At 50.7% G+C, this 17,906-nt stretch overlaps 1 protein-coding gene across 5 annotated transcripts in view; it reads left to right on the top strand.

The window, feature by feature from the left end:
* Positions 1-17,906, top strand: part of LOC140428213 (phosphorylase b kinase regulatory subunit alpha, liver isoform-like) — a 265,545-nt gene that overhangs the window by 169,234 nt on the left and 78,405 nt on the right. For all 5 annotated transcript variants that reach the window (XM_072514418.1, XM_072514420.1, XM_072514421.1 and 2 more), the window contains one exon: positions 12,444-12,600. In XM_072514418.1, the coding sequence (XP_072370519.1) occupies positions 12,444-12,600 (157 nt within the window). The remainder of the gene's footprint in view (positions 1-12,443; positions 12,601-17,906) is intronic.

The following is a 17,906-nucleotide window of genomic DNA, read 5'->3' as shown; positions in this document are numbered from 1 at the left end:
CCTCCACCCTATCCCCATAACCCAGTAACCCCACCCAACACTAAGGGCAATTTTGGACACTAAGGGCAATTTATCATGGCCAATCCACCTAACCTGCACATCTTTGGACTGGGGGAGGAAACCGGAGCACCCGAAGGAAACCCACGCACACATGGGGAGGATGTGCAGACTCCGCACAGACAGTGACCCAAGCCGGAATCGAACCTAGGACTCTGGAGCTGTGAAGCAATTGTGCTATCCACAATGCTACCGTGCTGCCCAATATAATTGTAAAAAAAAATGTTTGTGCTGATTCTGAGATCCTTTGCCAATTTCTGTTCATACTCCTTATTTGTAGCTCTTACTAAATGTTCATTCACTCTTTGCTGCTCCTTCCAGCTTTCCATGATCTATGTATAATTTTGCATTTTTGAATGCTTTCGCTTTTAGTTTGACATTCCCTGTCTTTTTTGGCAAGAGGAAACCTTGCCCTTTCAGGGTTTAAACTGATTCTCTATCAGATTTAAATCTTTTTCTGTAAACCTCCTCCCAAGTTCAGTCATGTTGTCCATTTACTGGTTTGACCAGTTTACTCTGGACAGTCTCTGTCTCATGCAAGTGCAGTCCAGCATCTCTAAATTGAAAATCTTGGTAGCTGTTTCATGTTTCTCCCTTCCAAACACTTTTATTGTATATTTTATATGAGGCAAATAAAATGTATTGTCATGATGGTAGATCAAAGCCCTGATTACTCTACAGAGCTTTTGAATAAGATGGGGGGGTGGGGGGGGGGGACATACCCGGCTGCCTGCCACCAGTAGCGGAGTTCCTGATGCGGTGGAGAATCCTGTGTCGGGGAAAAACGGTTGCGATGCTCTGGTGCCCCACCATAGGCCCATTTCCATCCTACTAACGGGCTGGAAGCCCGATTCTCCACGTCTCCATGATGCTCCAGGCCTCGCGGCCAGGATTCCGGCGGGTGTGGATTGGTGAAGGCATTTGCCAGCATGGCCCTGATCCCTAAGTGATTCTATAATTCTAATGGAGACCCCCCCCCCCCCATCCCTACCATAACGGAGACTCCCCCACACTGTAACACAGACCCCCCCCCCTCCTATAACAGAGACCCCTACCCATAAGAGATCCCCCTCAACCCCCCAGAATAGACCTCCAGTCAATCACCCCTGCCTTGAATCAAAATATTAGTCCAGGCAGAAACAATGAACTTAACAAAATTTGCAAAAACATTAAAAATCGCTTAGATTTTACCCCAATAACTAACGACCACCAGAGCTAAATGTTCTTGCATTCATCTTATTCCCACACTTATCAAATACAGGGTTATTTCAAAACATTCCAGTACATTCCTAACTAGGAAATCTCTGACTCAGTTTGTCTCAGGATGGTTAACAAGGACAAGAGCAGCAGACACCCGAGAACACCACCACCTGGAGTTCCCTCCAAGTCACTCACCACCCTGACTTGGAAATATATCGCCGTTCCTTCACTGTCGCTGGGTCAAAATCCTGGAACTCCCTCCCTAACTGCACAGTGGGTGTGCCTACACCACATGGACTGGGTTTAAACCCACGATCTTCAGACTCGAGTGAAGGGAACATGGCTACGGTAACACTTGCACCAACTGTCACAGTAATAACTACACTTACAAATCCACTCGCCTGGCCAGGAAATGCTTCGGGATTTATTTTTGATCTCATTGCTGAGACGCCCACCAGCATTTCATAAAACCTTCAAATAACATGTAAGATGTGTGCGTCTGTAACATTTAAATAAATTAACCCAGATTTCGCAAGCACCTTTCGTTCAATCTACCCAAACTCCTTAAAAGTGAGTATCAGATTGAAGCCAATCTCCTGGAGGCTATTTATAGTGTTAATAATATTTTTAATGTTTTTGCTACAAATGGGGATATGGTGGAGATATCCTCCATTGTCTGATTGCCAAATTAAAATTGAAAACCAATCCCGTGCTTTGTGTCAGAGTGAGCTGGGATTTGTTTGGATTACACTGTCCTCAGCACTGATTTATATTGACCTACCCTTTAAAGCTATCTGTCACCAGCTCACCCATTGCACGCTGGTTGGGATTAGTGTAGCTATTTCCTGGCTGAGTCACATCTGAAACTGTAGGTGCCTGGCAATGCTCACGGGTCTTTCTCAGCAGTGGCGTTTGCGGTAATGGAAAATAGCATTGTGAGAAACAGTCTGTGATGACGGGCTGTCCCTACGTGGGTCCACAACCTCAAACCAAATTGTTGCTGGCAGGTGAAAGATGCCTCGAGCCGTGACCATCAATGAAGAGTAGAGGAATGGGAACTTACTGGTAACATTACTGGATCCTTAAACCAGATCATTGAACCATAGAACCAGTGGGTCATTTAGACAAATGTCGGGGTCTCGCCAGGTGCCAAGCTGACAGGCTGGGGTGAGGGGAGTGGGGATGAGGAGAGTGGGATTTAAGAGGTGGGAGAAATCCAGATATGAATACAACCTGAGGGGTACACCTCCAATCAGCCCGAGGGGGCCATTAGGGAGTGACCCCTCCCTGCCTGCCAGCAGTCCACACACAGGGAATCCTGTTGGGATTGGCATCTGATCACCACATCTCAGGCGGAAAGAATGAGACTCAAAGTCACAGATTTAACTGCAAGAGCAGCATCATTTCACCTGCCATGCTAGCTAACCTCTGAGCATGTGCTATCTGACCTTCACGCTCACCAGAGTCAAGTGACTCCATTATCGCACCTTGCCGTTTGTGAATTGAGTGCCGTCTAGTATCTATAACTCAAGTCCACACACACACAATCAGCTGTTATTATGACCTCCCTCCCAACAAAAACATGCTCATGGTTTTTCTGCTCGGTGTACGCCGTTTACTCTATCCCTTACTCAACATGTGGTGATACATTTTGAGAACAAACTTAACAAATCACTATTTCCAAACTCACTGGGAAAATTGGCTCCTTCAAGTATGAATGTCAGTGCAGCAAGGTGGGACAGTGGTTAGCACTGCTGCCTCACGGTGCCGAGGATCCGAGTTCAATCCCAGCCCCATGTGGAGTTTGCACATTCTCTCCATGTCTGCAGTGGTCTCTATCCCCACAACCCAAAGATTTTTTTTTCATAGAAAATATTTAATTACGTATTTATGATTTTGACATTTTAAACACAGAAATCCAATACACACAAAAACCCCACATAAAGAACAAAGAAAAGTACAGCGCAGGAACAGGCCCTTCAGCCCTCCAAGCCTGCGCCGACCATGCTGCCCGTCTAAACTAAAATCTTCTCCACTTCCTGGGTCATTATCCCTCTATTCCCATCCTATTCATGTATTTGTCAAGATACCACTTAAATGTCACTATCGTCCCTGCTTCCACCACCTCCTCCGGTAGCGAGTTCCAGGCACCCACTACCCTCTGTGTAAAAAAACCTGCCTCGTACATCTCCTCTAAATCTTGCCCCCCGCACCTTAAACCTATGCCCCCTAGTAATTGACCCCTCTACCCTGGGAAAAAGCCTCTGACTATCCACTCTGTCTATGCCCCTCATAATTTTGTAGACCTCTATCAGGTCGCCCCTCAACCTCCGATGTTCCAGTGAAAACAAACCGAGTTTATTCAACCGCTCCTCATAGCTAATGCCCTCCATACCAGGCAACATCCTGGTAAATCTCTTCTGCACCCTCTCTAAAGCCTCCACATCCTTCTGGTAGTGTGGCGACCAGAATTGAACACTATACTCCAAGTGTGGCCGAACTAAGGTTCTATACAGCTGCAACATGTGGTACAGTGTAAACCCTCAATGTATAGTGTGGTACAGTATAAACCCTCAGTCTGTAGAACACTCACTCCAGTGTAGTACAGTATAAACCATCAGTCAGTAGAACACTCACTCCAGTGTGGTACAGTATAAACCCTCAGTCAGTAGAACACTCACTCCAGTGTGGTACAGTATAAACCCTCGGTCTGTAGAACACTCACTCCAGTGTGGTACAGTATAAACCCGCAGTCTGTAGAACACTGACTCCAGTGTGGTACAGTATAAACCCTCAGTCTGTAGAACACTCACTCCAGTGTGGTACAGTATAAACCCTTAGTCAGTAGAACACTCACTCCAGTGTGGTACAGTATAAACCCTCAGTCTGTAGAACACTCACTCCAGTGTGGTACAGTATAAACCCTCAGTCTGTAGAACACTCACTCCAGTGTGGTACAGTATAAACCCTCAGTCAGTAGAACACTCACTCCAGTGTGGTACAATATAAACCCTCAGTCAGTAGAACACTCACTCCAGTGTGGTACAGTATAAACCCTCAGTCTGTAGAACACTCACTCCAGTGTGGTACAGTATAAACCCTCAGTCTGTAGAACACTCACTCCAGTGTGGTACAGTATAAACCCTCAGTCTGTAGAACACTCACTCCAGTGTGGTACAGTATAAACCCTCAGTCAGTAGAACACTCACTCCAGTGTGGTACAGTATAAACCCTTAGTCAGTAGAACACTCACTCCAGTGTGGTACAGTATAAACCCTCAGTCTGTAGAACACTCACTCCAGTGTGGTACAGTATAAACCCTCAGTCTGTAGAACACTCACTCCAGTGTGGTACAGTATAAACCCTCAGTCTGTAGAACACTCACTCCAGTGTGGTACAGTATAAACCCTCAGTCAGTAGACCACTCACTCCAGTGTGGTACAGTATAAACCCTCAGTCTGTAGAACACTGACTCCAGTGTGGTACAGTATAAACCCTCAGTCAGTAGAACACTCACTCCAGTGTGGTACAGTATAAACCCGCATTTTGTAAAACACTGACTCCAGTGTGGTACAGTATAAACCCTTAGTCAGTAGAACACTCACTCCAGTGTGGTACAGTATAAACCCTCAGTCTGTAGAAAACTCACTCCAGTGTGGTACAGTATAAACTCTCAGTCAGTAGAACACTCACTCCAGTGTGGTACAGTATAAACCCTCAGTCTGTAGAACACTCACTCCAGTGTGGTACAGTATAAACCCTCAGTCAGTAGACCACTCACTCCAGTGTGGTACAGTATAAACTCTCAGTCAGTAGAACACTCACTCCAGTGTGGTACAGTATAAACCCTCAGTCTGTAGAACACTCACTCCAGTGTGGTACAGTATAAACCCTCAGTCAGTAGACCACTCACTCCAGTGTGGTACAGTATAAACCCTCAGTCTGTAGACCACTCACTCCAGTGTGGTACAGTATAAACTCTCAGTCAGTAGAACACTCACTCCAGTGTGGTACAGTATAAACCCTCAGTCTGTAGACCACTCACTCCAGTGTGGTACAGTATAAACTCTCAGTCAGTAGAACACTCACTCCAGTGTGGTACAGTATAAACCCTTAGTCAGTAGAACACTGACTCCAGTGTGGTACAGTATAAACCCTCAGTCAGTAGAACACTCACTCCAATGTGGTACAGTATAAACCCGCATTCTGTGGAACACTGACTCCAGTGTGGTACAGTATAAACCCTCAGTCAGTAGAACACTCACTCCAGTGTGGTACAGTATAAACCCTCAGTCTGTAGAACACTCACTCCAGTGTGGTACAGTATAAAGCCTCAGTCAGTAGAACACTCACTCCAATGTGGTACAGTATAAACCCGCATTCTGGAGAACACTGACTCCAGTGTGGTACAGTATAAACCCTCAGTCTGTAGAACACTCACTCCAGTGTGGTACAGTATAAACCCGCATTCTGGAGAACACTGACTCCAGTGTGGTACAGTATAACCCCTCAGTCAGTAGAACACTGACTCCAGTGTGGTACAGTATAAACCCGCATTCTGGAGAACACTGACTCCAGTGTGGTACAGTATAACCCCTCAGTCTGTAGAAAACTCACTCCAGTGTGGTACAGTATAACCCCTCAGTCAGTAGAACACTGACTCCAGTGTGGTACAGTATAAACCCTCAGTCAGTAGAACACTCACTCCAGTGTGGTACAGTATAAACCCGCATTCTGGAGAACACTGACTCCAGTGTGGTACAGTATAACCCCTCAGTCTGTAGAAAACTCACTCCAGTGTGGTACAGTATAAACCCTCAGTCAGTAGAACACTGACTCCAGTGTGGTACAGTATAAACCCTCAGTCTGTAGAACACTCACTCCAGTGTAGTACAGTATAAACCCTCAGTCTGTAGAACACTCACTCCAGTGTGGTACAGTATAAACCCTCAGTCAGTAGAACACTCACTCCAGTGTGGTACAGTATAAACCCGCATTCTGGAGAACACTGACTCCAGTGTGGTACAGTATACCAGGCAACATCCTGGTAAATCTCTTCTGCACCCTCTCTAAAGCCTCCACATCCTTCTGGTAGTCTGGCGACCAGAATTGAACACTATATTCCAAGTGTGGCCTAACTAAGGTCCTATACAGCTGCAACATGACTCACTAATTCTTATACTCAATGCCCCGGCCAATGAAGGCAAGCATGCCGTATGCCTTCTTGACTCCCTTCTCCACCTGTGTTGCCCCTTTCAGTGACCTGTGGACCTGTACACCTAGATCTCTCTGACTTTCAATACTTTGAGGGTTCTACCATTCATTGTATATTCCCTACCTGCATTAGACCTTCCAAAATGCATTACCTCACATTTGTCCGGATTAAACTCCATCTGCCATCTCTCTGCCCAAGTCTCCAAACAATCTAAATCCTGCTGTATCCTCTGACAATCTTCATCGCTTTCCACAATTCCACCAACCTTTGTGTCGTCTGCAAACTTACTAATCAGACCAGTTACATTTTCCTCCAAATCATTTATATATACTAGGAACAGCAAAGGTCCCAGCACTGATCCCTGCGGAACACCACTAGTCACAGCCCTCCAATTAGAAAAGCACCCTTCAATTGCTACTCTCTGCCTTCTATGACCTAGCCAGTTCTGTATCCATCTTGCCAGCTCACCCCTGATCCCGTGTGACTTCACCTTTTGTATCAGTCTACCATGAGGGTCCTTGTCAAAGGCCTTACTGAAGTCCATATAAATAACATCCACTGCCCTACCTGCATCAATCATCTTTGTGACCTCTTCGAAAAACTCTATCAAGTTAGTGAGACACGACCACCCCTTCACAAAACCATGCTGCCTCTCACTAATACGTCCATTTGCTTCCAAATGGGAGTAGATCCTGTCTCGAAGAATTCTCTCCAGTAATCTCCCTACCACTGACGTAAGGCTCTCCGGCCTGTAGTTCCCTGGATTATCCTTGCTATCTTTCTTAAACAAAGGAACAACATTGGCTATTCTCCAGTCCTCCGGGACATCATCTGAAGACAGTGAGGATCCAAAGATTTCTATCAAGGCATCAGCAATTTTCTCTCTAACCTCCTTCAGTATTCTGGGGTAGATCCCATCAGGCCCTGGGGACTTATCTACCTTAATATTTTTCAAAATGCCCAACGCCTCGTCTTTTTGGATCTCAATGTGACCCAGGCTTTCTACACACCCTTCTCCAGACTCAACATCCACCAATTCCTTCTCTTTGGTGAATACTGATGTAAAGTATTCATTTAGTACCTCGCCTATTTCCTCTGGCTCCACACATAGATTCCCTTGCCTATCCTTCAGTGGGCCAACCTTTTCCCTGGCTACCCTCTTGCTTTTTATGTACGTGTAGAAAGCCTTGGGATTTTCCTTAACCCTATTTGCCAATGACTTTTCGTGACCCCTTCTAGCCCTCCTGACTCCTTGCTTAAGTTCCTTCCTACTTTCCTTATATTCCACGCAGGCTTCGTCTGTTCCCAGCCTTTTAGCCCTGACAAATGCCTCCTAACATGCCTCCAAGTGTCCCTCATGATCTGGTGTCCTGTATCTCGGCCTAAGTTTCTGCATGACTGTAAGCTTACTGCCTCTGAGTTCACACGTCCCAATTGTGCACAGCTGATCTTGTACAGTGAAGCACACCTTGATTGAGCAATTTTCCCAGTTTCCAACCTGGATTCTCTATTTGATGTCATCAAATTCTGGATCTTTGCCCGACTCTCTCAATTTCTCTAGTTGCCATTGCTCTTGGTATAACTGCTACAAACCACACAATTGATTCCGGTTCCTTCTCGAGTGAGGATCTGTGTGTTTGCTCCTTCCTCAGTCGCTGTGTAAACCACCTTGTCCTTGAATTTCTGGAGGCTGTAAACCCACCTCCCGATTCAGAGGTATGGTTTGGATCTGGGAGAATGAATCATCCCTAGTGGCGTGAATCCGTCACTAATTCAAACTCAACAATGATTAATGGAGTCTTTCACACGCCCACACCAATCCCAAGGCCGCCTCCTCCATCTGGGAATATCTCCTTTCCACATCTGTCAGACATCTGCTCACGTAGGCAATGATTCCCTGGTCTTCAGCGTGTATTTGCATGAGCACGGCTCCTAATCCTACTGTATCGGTATCTGCAGCTGTGATTTGTGTTGGTGCATCTGGATCATAGTATCGCAGGGTTCGAGTTCGGGTGGCATGGTGGCACAGTGGTTAGCACTGCTACTTCACAGCATTTGGGTTCGATTCTGGCCTTCGGTGACTGCACTTTCTCCCCCTGTCTGGGTGGGTTTCATCCGGGTGCTCCAGTTTCCTCCCACAGTCCGAACAAAGAACAGTACAGCACAGGAACAGGCCCTACGGCCCTCCAAGTGTGATACTAACCTTTGCTAAAACCCTCAGTATTCCTTGTGCCGTATCCCTCTATACCCATCCTATCCATGTGTTTGTCAAGATGCCTTTTGAATGCCGTTAATGTATCTGCTTCCACAACCTCCCTTGGCAATGCGAACATGTGCAGGTTAGGTTGAGGAGTCACTGGGATCGGACAGGGGAGTCGTGCTTGGGTAGAATGCTCTTTCAGTGCATCGGTGAAAGCTCGATGGGCCGAATGGCCTCCTTTTTTGGGTGGCACAGTGGTTAGCACTGCTGCCTCACAGTGCCAAGGACCAGGGTTCAATTCCAGCCTTAGGTCAGTTTCCTCCCACAGTTCAAAGGTGTGCCGATTAGGTGTGGCCATGCTAAATTGTCCCTTAGTATCCAAAAAATATATTTAGGTTAGGTTAAGGAGTTATTGAGATGGGGCGGAGGACTGAGCTTGGATGGAGTGCTCTAGCAGAGGGTCGGCGCAGACTTGATGGGCCGAATGGCCTCCTTCTGCATTGTAGGGATTCTATAAGGATTCTATGATTTGCACTTGTCAAGCTGTCTCTCGGAGCTCTGAAGGCAGCTTTCTGATCTTATCAAATCGGAAACATTTGTTTTTTCTGGTCAACCTCCTCAATGGATTAGCCCAGTGGTAGTGAAGTTTGGGATATCCTTAGCGGAATAGTTCACGAGTCCCGGAAAACTTCTCACTTTGCTGGGATTTTGTGGGCCACCTGCCTCTGTTGTTGCCTCTATCTTGCCTTTGGCTGGACTGATTCAGCTGCTCGTGAATTTATGTCCCGTGAATGTTAGCTCTCTCACTCCCAGCAAGCTCTTATGTCCATTTACCATAAGTCATGCTGACTGAAAATCAGCCAACACTAATCTCGGCCTCTCATTATGTTTCTCTCTATTGGCTCCATGAGTAATGATGTCAGCTGACATATTGTCCATTCCTGGGATCTCTTGCATCACTATATGGATCTTGATGCAATCCAAGTATCAGTGAAGTCCACAATGAGTGACAAACATTGTCAACTTCCTTGAAACAGGATGAAGCTCCAGCTGGTGATATCCCCCCTTTCCCCATAACCCTTGATTCCCTTACTGATCAAGAATTAATCTATCTCAGCCTTAAATATACACAAGGACTCTGCCCCCACAGCTCTCTATGGCAAGGAGTTCCAAAGACTCTCACTGAGAGAAGAAGGGCGCAATTCTCCCATCGGGAGACTAAGACCCGGCGCCGGAGTGAAAACCGGAGCGTTTCACTCCGGCGTCGGAGTCCGCTCCCAGCCCCCTATTCTCCCATCCCCGGGGGGCTAGGAGAGGCGCCGCGTCATTTACGCGCGCCGGGCCTCGCCGCCGCATAAATGACATGGCCGGCGCCGCGTAAATAACGTCATCTGCGCATGCGCAGGTTGACCGTGCCAACCTGTGCATGCGCGGTTGCCGTCTTCCCCGCGGCCGCCCCGCAAGAAGATTTCGATGGATCTTGAAAGGCGGCGGAGGAAAAGAGGTCCTCCTTCAGAGAGGCCAGCCCGCCGATTGATGGGCACCGATTGCAGGCCGCCCCCCAGTGTTCCCGCGCTGTTCCCGCCAGCAGCGACCAGTTGTGGACAGCGCCGGCGGGAACCTGTCGTGTTGGGCAGGCCGCTCGGCCCATCCGGGCCGGAGAATCGCCGCTCGCCCGTTACAAACGGCGAGCGGTGATTCTCCGAGCGGCCAGCCGTGATTCTCACCACGCTGGTTTGGGGGGGGGGGGGGGAGAATCGCGTGCGGGTGCCGGGGCGGCGTGGCGGGACTCACGCGGCGCCCCGGCGATTCTCCCACCCAGCGTGAGGGGGGGAGAATTCCGCCCGAAATTCCTCCTCATCTCAATCTTGAATGGGCACATCTTTGTTCTGAGACTCTGCCCTCTGATCCTAGGCTCTCCCATGAGGGGAAACAGCCTCTCAGCATTTACCCTGTCAAGCCCCTTAAGAATCCGATATGTTTCAATGAGAACTCCTCTCATTCTTCTAAATTGGAAAAATACCTTGCTTGTTGACATTTCTTGAAAGACTTTGTCCACAGTAGTAATTGGGTGATGTTCGCTCACTAACACTTCATTCACCTGTCGCATATCGACATGGCGTCTGATCGCACAATTTGGTTTAGACACAACCACAACAATGCTCGCCCACAGTGCTGGCTCTTCAACTGACCCCATGATATCTTGGTCCATCCGTTCCTTGGTTTTTATCTCAGCTTTCCCTCAGACCTCAAAAGCTGAGCCCCAGGCTGCACATCAATGGTTCATCTCACTTGGCAGTTATGTAACTTTCCAACTCCTTCAAAACCAGATCCAAACACCTCTCTAAACCTGGCATACAATTTCATAGAATTCACTTTCAATCTGACGTATAACCCTTGGGGTGGTTTCTCTACTCAGAAGAGACTCACCATCTTCCTCAATCACTACACATTCTGCCTCTACATTCCAGTCACCAGCCCGCACACCCATAATGAAATATCGAACAGTTTGAAGTGGGGTTTTAGATGTGTAAAGAAAGGACTTTTTGACACATTGTACAGATGTGCACTTGATTCAGTTTGTCTTGCACAATGCTCTGTCGATGACATTACTGTCACTGCCTCAGTCTACAGTGATGCTCACTGTTGGCTTCAGGCCTGTCTAACCCTGGGCCCCCCTCCTCCCTTCACCATTGAAAGCTCGGACCATTGTCATGGACCCACGACCACAACCTCCTTCCCCACTCCACAACGAGTTTCTCCTCCTGCTGTCCAATCAGATTACCAAAAGTCATGCCACACCTGTGTCATGCCTTGTTTGGTTTTAGACTTGACAAGAGATGGGGGGGTGCGATTTGCCAGCCGCATCCCGCCGGAATCAGGACGGGATGCGGGCGGCAGATCCGGGGTGAGGCCTCTCCCGGGATTGTTACGCCGTGCAAGATCTGTTCAGATCTCACGAGACGTCGCGATCTGCATCCCACCACAATGGACGGGGTCCAGTCTTGCAGTTAAATGAGCTTAAAAGCCCACTTAACTCTCCTGACACCGGCTCAAATGGTACCCACCATCTACCGGCCTTGCCGAGGAGACCCCGGCCGGGCGTTGTTTAGCACTGATTCCCGCAAACAGGGACCAGTCGGATCGGCACTTTTTGGTGGGGGGGGGGGCTCTCCAAGGCGAATGGAGCCCCTGGGTGATTGGTATCTGGACAGGGTGGTGTCCTGGCACTGCTGATGCCACCCAAGCACTTTGGCAATGCCAGCCTGGCACCCTGGCACTACCACCTGTGCACCTTGGCGGGACAACCTGGGTGCCCAGGTGGCACTGCCAGGGAGCCAGGCTGGCAGTGCTGGGGATCAGGCTCGTATGTGTTGGCGTGGGGAGGGGTAGATGAGTAATGGCATTGGGGGAGTCCGGGATTCGCACTGGGGGTCGAGAGATCCCTCCCTTCACTGAGGAGCTCCGTTCATTGGAGCTCCGCAGTGTAGGAAATTACACTAAGTGTGGCTTTGTGGGGGGTGGAGGGGGGCGTTTCCGCTGGCGCCCGAAATAGCAACAAGGTGCTGTTAGATAGCGGGATAGCACCGGGAACAACCCACTAATCCTGCCCAGAAAGGACTCTGATTTTTAAAAAAATAAAATCACACCCGCGATATCAAATGGTGCTGGTGGCAATTTGTTACCTAACCTATCAAACAATTTAAAGTTGCAATGAATGGCTATGGTTTTCACTGAAGTATAATTGCCTTTTGCCTCTCTGTGACCCAGGGGCCCTGACTGGGACACCAATATTGGGGGACAGGATTGCGCGACAGTGCGAAGTCTGATGACCGAACTGTACAGTACGGCTGGCCTGAACCGTTGCTGGGGATTAATCCGTTACATCTCAGGCATGCTGAGAAAGAGGATTGAGATTCTTGCTGAGGTATGTGCGAACTAGCATCAGCATAATCCTGTGATTCACAATGTAGGGCACTTATCTTTGAGTTTGAGTATTAACGTGACACATTTAAATCTCTCGGGACTGTGTGCTGTCCAAACAGATGGAATGAAGTGCCGTCACAGTTAAGCACTCTCAATTGAACTCCAGAAGATATATTAGATCTCAGAATGGTGTTAAAATCACCCACAATGTGGTTTGAGAGATTGTTAAATCGGAACATCTGAGTTAATAGCAGATTAGTCGACGAACGGTTGCCACCTCCGGGTGAACCCTAACAGTGACCCTCTCGAGGCGAACTTAATTTTATCCATACAGAGAAAGCTAGCCATGTCCGATAGCCAGGTCTCCGACTTCGGGGGCTTTGAGTCCCTCGAAGCTAATAGTATCCATCTCCGGGCTACCAGGGAAGCAAAGGCCAGAACGTCTGCCTCTTTCTCCTCCTGGATTCCCAGATCTTCCGACACCCTGAAAATCGCTATCTCTGGACTCAGCGCCACCCTTGTTTTTAACACCGTGGACATGATGTCTGCAACCCCCTGCCAGAATCCCCTAAGCTTTGGACATGTCCAAAACATGTGGACATGGTTCGCTGGTCCTCCAGCACATTTTGTGCACCTGTCCTCCACCCCAAGGAATCTGGTCATCCGGGCCACTGTCATGTGAGCCCGATGAACAACCTTAAATTGTATCAGGCTGAGCCTGGCACATGTTGCAGACACGTTGATTCTACTCAACGCGTCTGCCCATAAACCATCCTATATCTCACCTCCCAGCTCCTCCTCCCACTTACGCTTCAGCTCCTCGCTCTGCATCTCCTACGACCCCATAAGCTACTTATAGATGTCCGAGACGCTCCCCTCCCCTACCCACCCTCTGGAAATTACCCTATCCTGAATCCCCCTCAGCGGTAGGAGCGGGAAGGTTGCCACCTGTTTACGAAGGAGGTCCCGCACCTGCAAGTATCTGAATTTGTTTCCCCTCGCCAGCCTAAACTTTTCCTCCAGCGCCCTCATACTTGGAAAGCTCCCTTCGATGAACACATCCCTCATCCTCTCAATCCCCGCTCTCCGCCATAACCGGAACCCCCCATCCATACTCCCCGGGGGAAACCGGTGGTTACCACAAATTGGGGCCCAGACCGATGCTCCCACTGCTCCCACATGCCGCCTTCACTGGCCCCAAACTCTCCGGGCCGCCACCACCATGGGCTGGTGGAGTACTGCGCCGGCGGGAGTGGCAGAGGCTCAGTTACCAACGCCCCCAGACTGGTGCCCTTACAAGAAGCCGCCTCCATACGCACCCACGCCGATCCCTTCCCCACCACCCACTTCCTGATCATGGCTATGTTAGCTGCCCAATAATAATTGCTAAAATGTGGCAGCGCCAGCCCACCCTCTCCCGGCTCCGCTCAAGCATTACCTTCCTTGCCCGTGGGGTCTTGCCCGCCCAGACGAAGCCCGTGATCACCCTGTTGACCCTCTTAAAAAAGGACTGCGGAATAATAATGGGGAGACATTGAAATACAAATAGGAACCTCGGGAGGACGGTCATTTTCACCGTTTGTACCCTCCTGGCCAGAGACAACGGTAGCGCGTCCCATCTCCGAAAATCGTCCTTCATTTGGTCCACTAGCCGGGCCAGATTCAATTTATGCAGCCGGTCCCATTCCTGCGCCACTTGGATGCCAGGTACCTAAAACTTTCCCCTGCTGACGTAAACGGCAGCTCCCCCAGTCGCCCCTCCTGTCCCCTCGCCTGAACCAGAAACAACTCACTCTTATCCATGTTTAGTTTATACCCCGAAAACCGGCCAAATTCCCCTAAAATCTTCATGATTTCCTCCATCCCCTCTACTGGGTCCGAAACGTACAGAAGCAGATCATCTGCATAGAGCGAGACCCTGTGCTCCAGCCACCCCCCCCCCCCCCCCCCCCCCCGACCCCGGACCAGCCCCTTCCAGCCCCTCGAGGCTCTCAGAGCAATTGCCAACGGCTCTATAGCCAGCGCAAACAACAGTGGGGAGAGGGGGCATCCCTGTCTCGTCCCCCGGTGCAGTCTAAAATAGTCCGAAGTTGTCCTGTTCGTCCACACACTTGCCACAGGAGCCTGATATTAACCTGACCCAGTCAATAAAGGCCCGCCAAAATCCGAACCGTCCCAGTACCTCCCACAGATAGTCCCATTCTACCCAAAAGCCTTTTCTGCATCCATTGCGATCACAACCTCAACCTCCCTACTTTCCGGGGGCATCATGATCACATTTAACAGCCTTCTTATATTGGCCACCAACTGCCCACCCTTAACAAACCTCGCCTGGTCCTCCCCAATAACATCCGGAACACAGTCCTCAATCCTGGAGTACAAGATTTTGGCCAGCAACTTGGCATCCACATTCAGCAGGGAGATCGGCCTGTCGGACCCACACAGCACGGTAGCATTGTGGATAGCACAATTGCTTCACAGCTCCAGGGTCCCAGGTTCGATTCCGGCTTGCGTCACTGTCTGTGCGGAGTCTGCACATCCTCCCCGTGTGTGCGTGGGTTTCCTCCGGGTGCTCCGGTTTCCTCCCCCAGTCCAAAGATGTGCAGGTTAGGTGGATTGGCCATGATAAATTGCCCTTAGTGTACAAAATTGCCCTTAGTGTTGGGTGGGGTTACTGGGTTATGGGGATAGGGTGGAGGTGTTGACCTTGGGTAGGGTGCTCTTTCCAAGAGCCGGTGCAGACTCGATGGGCCGAATGGCCTCCTTCGGCGCTGTAAATTCTATGATAATCTATGATAAGCTCCGGGTTCTTGTCCCGCTTAAGAATCAGCGAAATCATTGCCTGTGACATCCTCGGGGGCAGCACCCCTCTCTCCCTTGCCTCATTGAACATCCTCAACAACACTGGCCCCAGTATCCCCGAGAACTTTTTATAAAACTCTATTGGGTACCCGTCCGGACCCGGGGCCTCACCCGCCTGCATGGCCTTCAGACCCTCCACTATCTCCTCCAGCCCAATTGGGGCCCCCAGCCCTTATACCCACTCTCCGTCCACCGTTGGGAAATTCATCCCCTCCAAGAAGCGCCTCATCCCCTCCAGCCCCCTAGGGGGTTCCGACCTGTACAGCCTGCTGTAGAAATCTCTGAACGCCTTATTCACCCCTGCTGAATCACCAACCAGGTTCCCCTCACCGTCCTTTACTTTCCCTATCTCCCTAGCTGCCTCTCTCTTCCTAAGCTGCTGTGCAAGAATTCTGCTGGCCTTCTCCCCATGTTCACAAATCGCCCCCCTCGCCTTTCTCAGCTGCTCCACTGCCCTCCCTGTGGTCAGCAAACTAAACTCCGCCTGCAACCTCCGCCGTTCCCTCAGGAGCCCTGTCTCCGGGGTCTCTGGATACCTCCTATCGATCTGTAATATCCCCTTAACCAGTCGGTCCGTCTCTGCCCTGTCAACCTTCTCCCTATGAGCCCAGATCAAGATCAGCTCCCCCCTGAGCACCGCCTATAGTGCTTCCCAAATCACCGCTGCCGAAGTTTTCCTCGTGTCATTGACCTGCAGGTAGTTCTGAATGTATTTCCTCAGCCGCTCGCACACCCCTTCATCCGCCAAAAGTCCCACATCCAACCTCCAGTGCGGGCACTGGTTACTGTCTTTACTAACTGCAGGTCAACACAGTGCGGAACATGGTCTGAGATTGTAATCGCCGAATACCCCGGGCGGGATTCTACAGGAATCAGTGGGGCGGGCAACTCCGGCGGGAAGGAGTGGAGTGAACCACTCCAGCGTCGGGCCGCCCCAAAGGTGCGGAATCCTCCACACCTTCAGGGGCTAGGCCAGCGCCGGAGTGGTTTGCGCCGCGCTGGCCAGCGGGGAAGGGGCTTGGCGCCATGCCAACCGGCGCCGAAGGGCCTCTGCTGGCCGCCGCGAGCTGGCGCATGCACGGGAGCGCCAGCGTAGGCTGGCGTCATCCCAGCACATGCGCAGGAGCGATCTTCTTTGCGCCAGCCATGGCGGAGGACCACAGCGGCCGACGCAGAAGAATAGAGTGCCCCCACGGCACAGGCCAGCCCGTGGATCGGTGGGTCCCGATCGCGGGCCAGGCCGCCGTTGGAGCACCTCGCTGGGCCTGATCCCCCTATGCCCCCCCCCCCCCCCCCCCCCCCCCCCCCCGAGGACCCTGGAGGCCATGGGCCGCTGCCAGCAGCCGCCGACCGGCGCGATTCTCAGAGAATTCGGCAGCTGGGGGGGGGCAGGATTCACGCCGCCCCCTGGCAATTCTCCGACCCGGCGGGGGGGTCGGAGAATCCCGCCCCCCCATGTCCACCACCCCAGCCAGCAAGGCCCTGCTCAAAATAAAGAAATCAATCCGGGAGTACACTTTATGCACGTGTGAGTAGAAGGAGAACTCCTTCACCCTCGACTGCCCAAACCTCCATGGATCCACCACCCGCATCAGCTCCATGAATCCTCTTAGTTCCTTTGCCATTGCTGGAACCCTGCCCGTTTTTGAGCTTGACCGGTCTAAGCCAGGGTCCATAACTGTATTGAAGTCCCCTCCCATGGCCAACCTGTGCGAGTCCAGGTCCGGTATCTTCCCCAGCATCCTCTTTATAAACTCCACATCATCCCAATTTGGCACATACACATTTACTAATACCACCCGCACCCCCTCTAGCTTCCCACTGACCATAATATATCGATCTCCCACATCCGAGACTATTCTACCCACCTCAAACACCACCCGCTAATTGATCAGGATCGCGACCCCTCTAGTCTTTGAATCTAGTCCCGAATGAAACACCTGGCTGACCCAGCCTTTCCTCAGTCTAACCTGGTCCGTTACCTTAAGGTGCGTCTCCTGCAACATCACCACGTCCGCCTTCAGTCCCCTAAGATGCGCAAATACACGTGCCCTTTTGACCGGCCCATTTAACCCTCGAATATTCCAGGTCATCAGCCCAGTTGGGGGGCTCATTGACTCCGCCAATCAGCCATCCCCTTTTTTAGGCCTGCCACCAGCCCGTGATCCGCGCCTCCACCGATCCATCCCCAGGCCGCCCCCGCCCCCGACCTCCTCTCTGTCCCTCAGCCCAAGTCCCTCCCTCGCCAGCAGAACATTCACCCCCCCCTCCCCCTCCCAGCAACAACACCCCGGACCCCAATCCCTTTCCTAAACCAAACATATGCACACCCCCCACTGCGCTTCCGAGAGCTAGCTTGGTGGCCCCCATTCCCCGGCGCCAGATTGTCTCCCACCTATTATTCCCCCCCCCCCCCCCCCCTCGGCTCATGCAAACAAACTCCAA

The sequence above is a fragment of the Scyliorhinus torazame genome, chromosome 8 (genome assembly GCF_047496885.1).
Source record: "Scyliorhinus torazame isolate Kashiwa2021f chromosome 8, sScyTor2.1, whole genome shotgun sequence".
Lineage (NCBI taxonomy): Eukaryota > Metazoa > Chordata > Chondrichthyes > Carcharhiniformes > Scyliorhinidae > Scyliorhinus > Scyliorhinus torazame.
The sequence above is the reverse complement of the archived record's forward strand: the minus strand, read 5'-3'. Positions and strand labels throughout refer to the sequence as shown.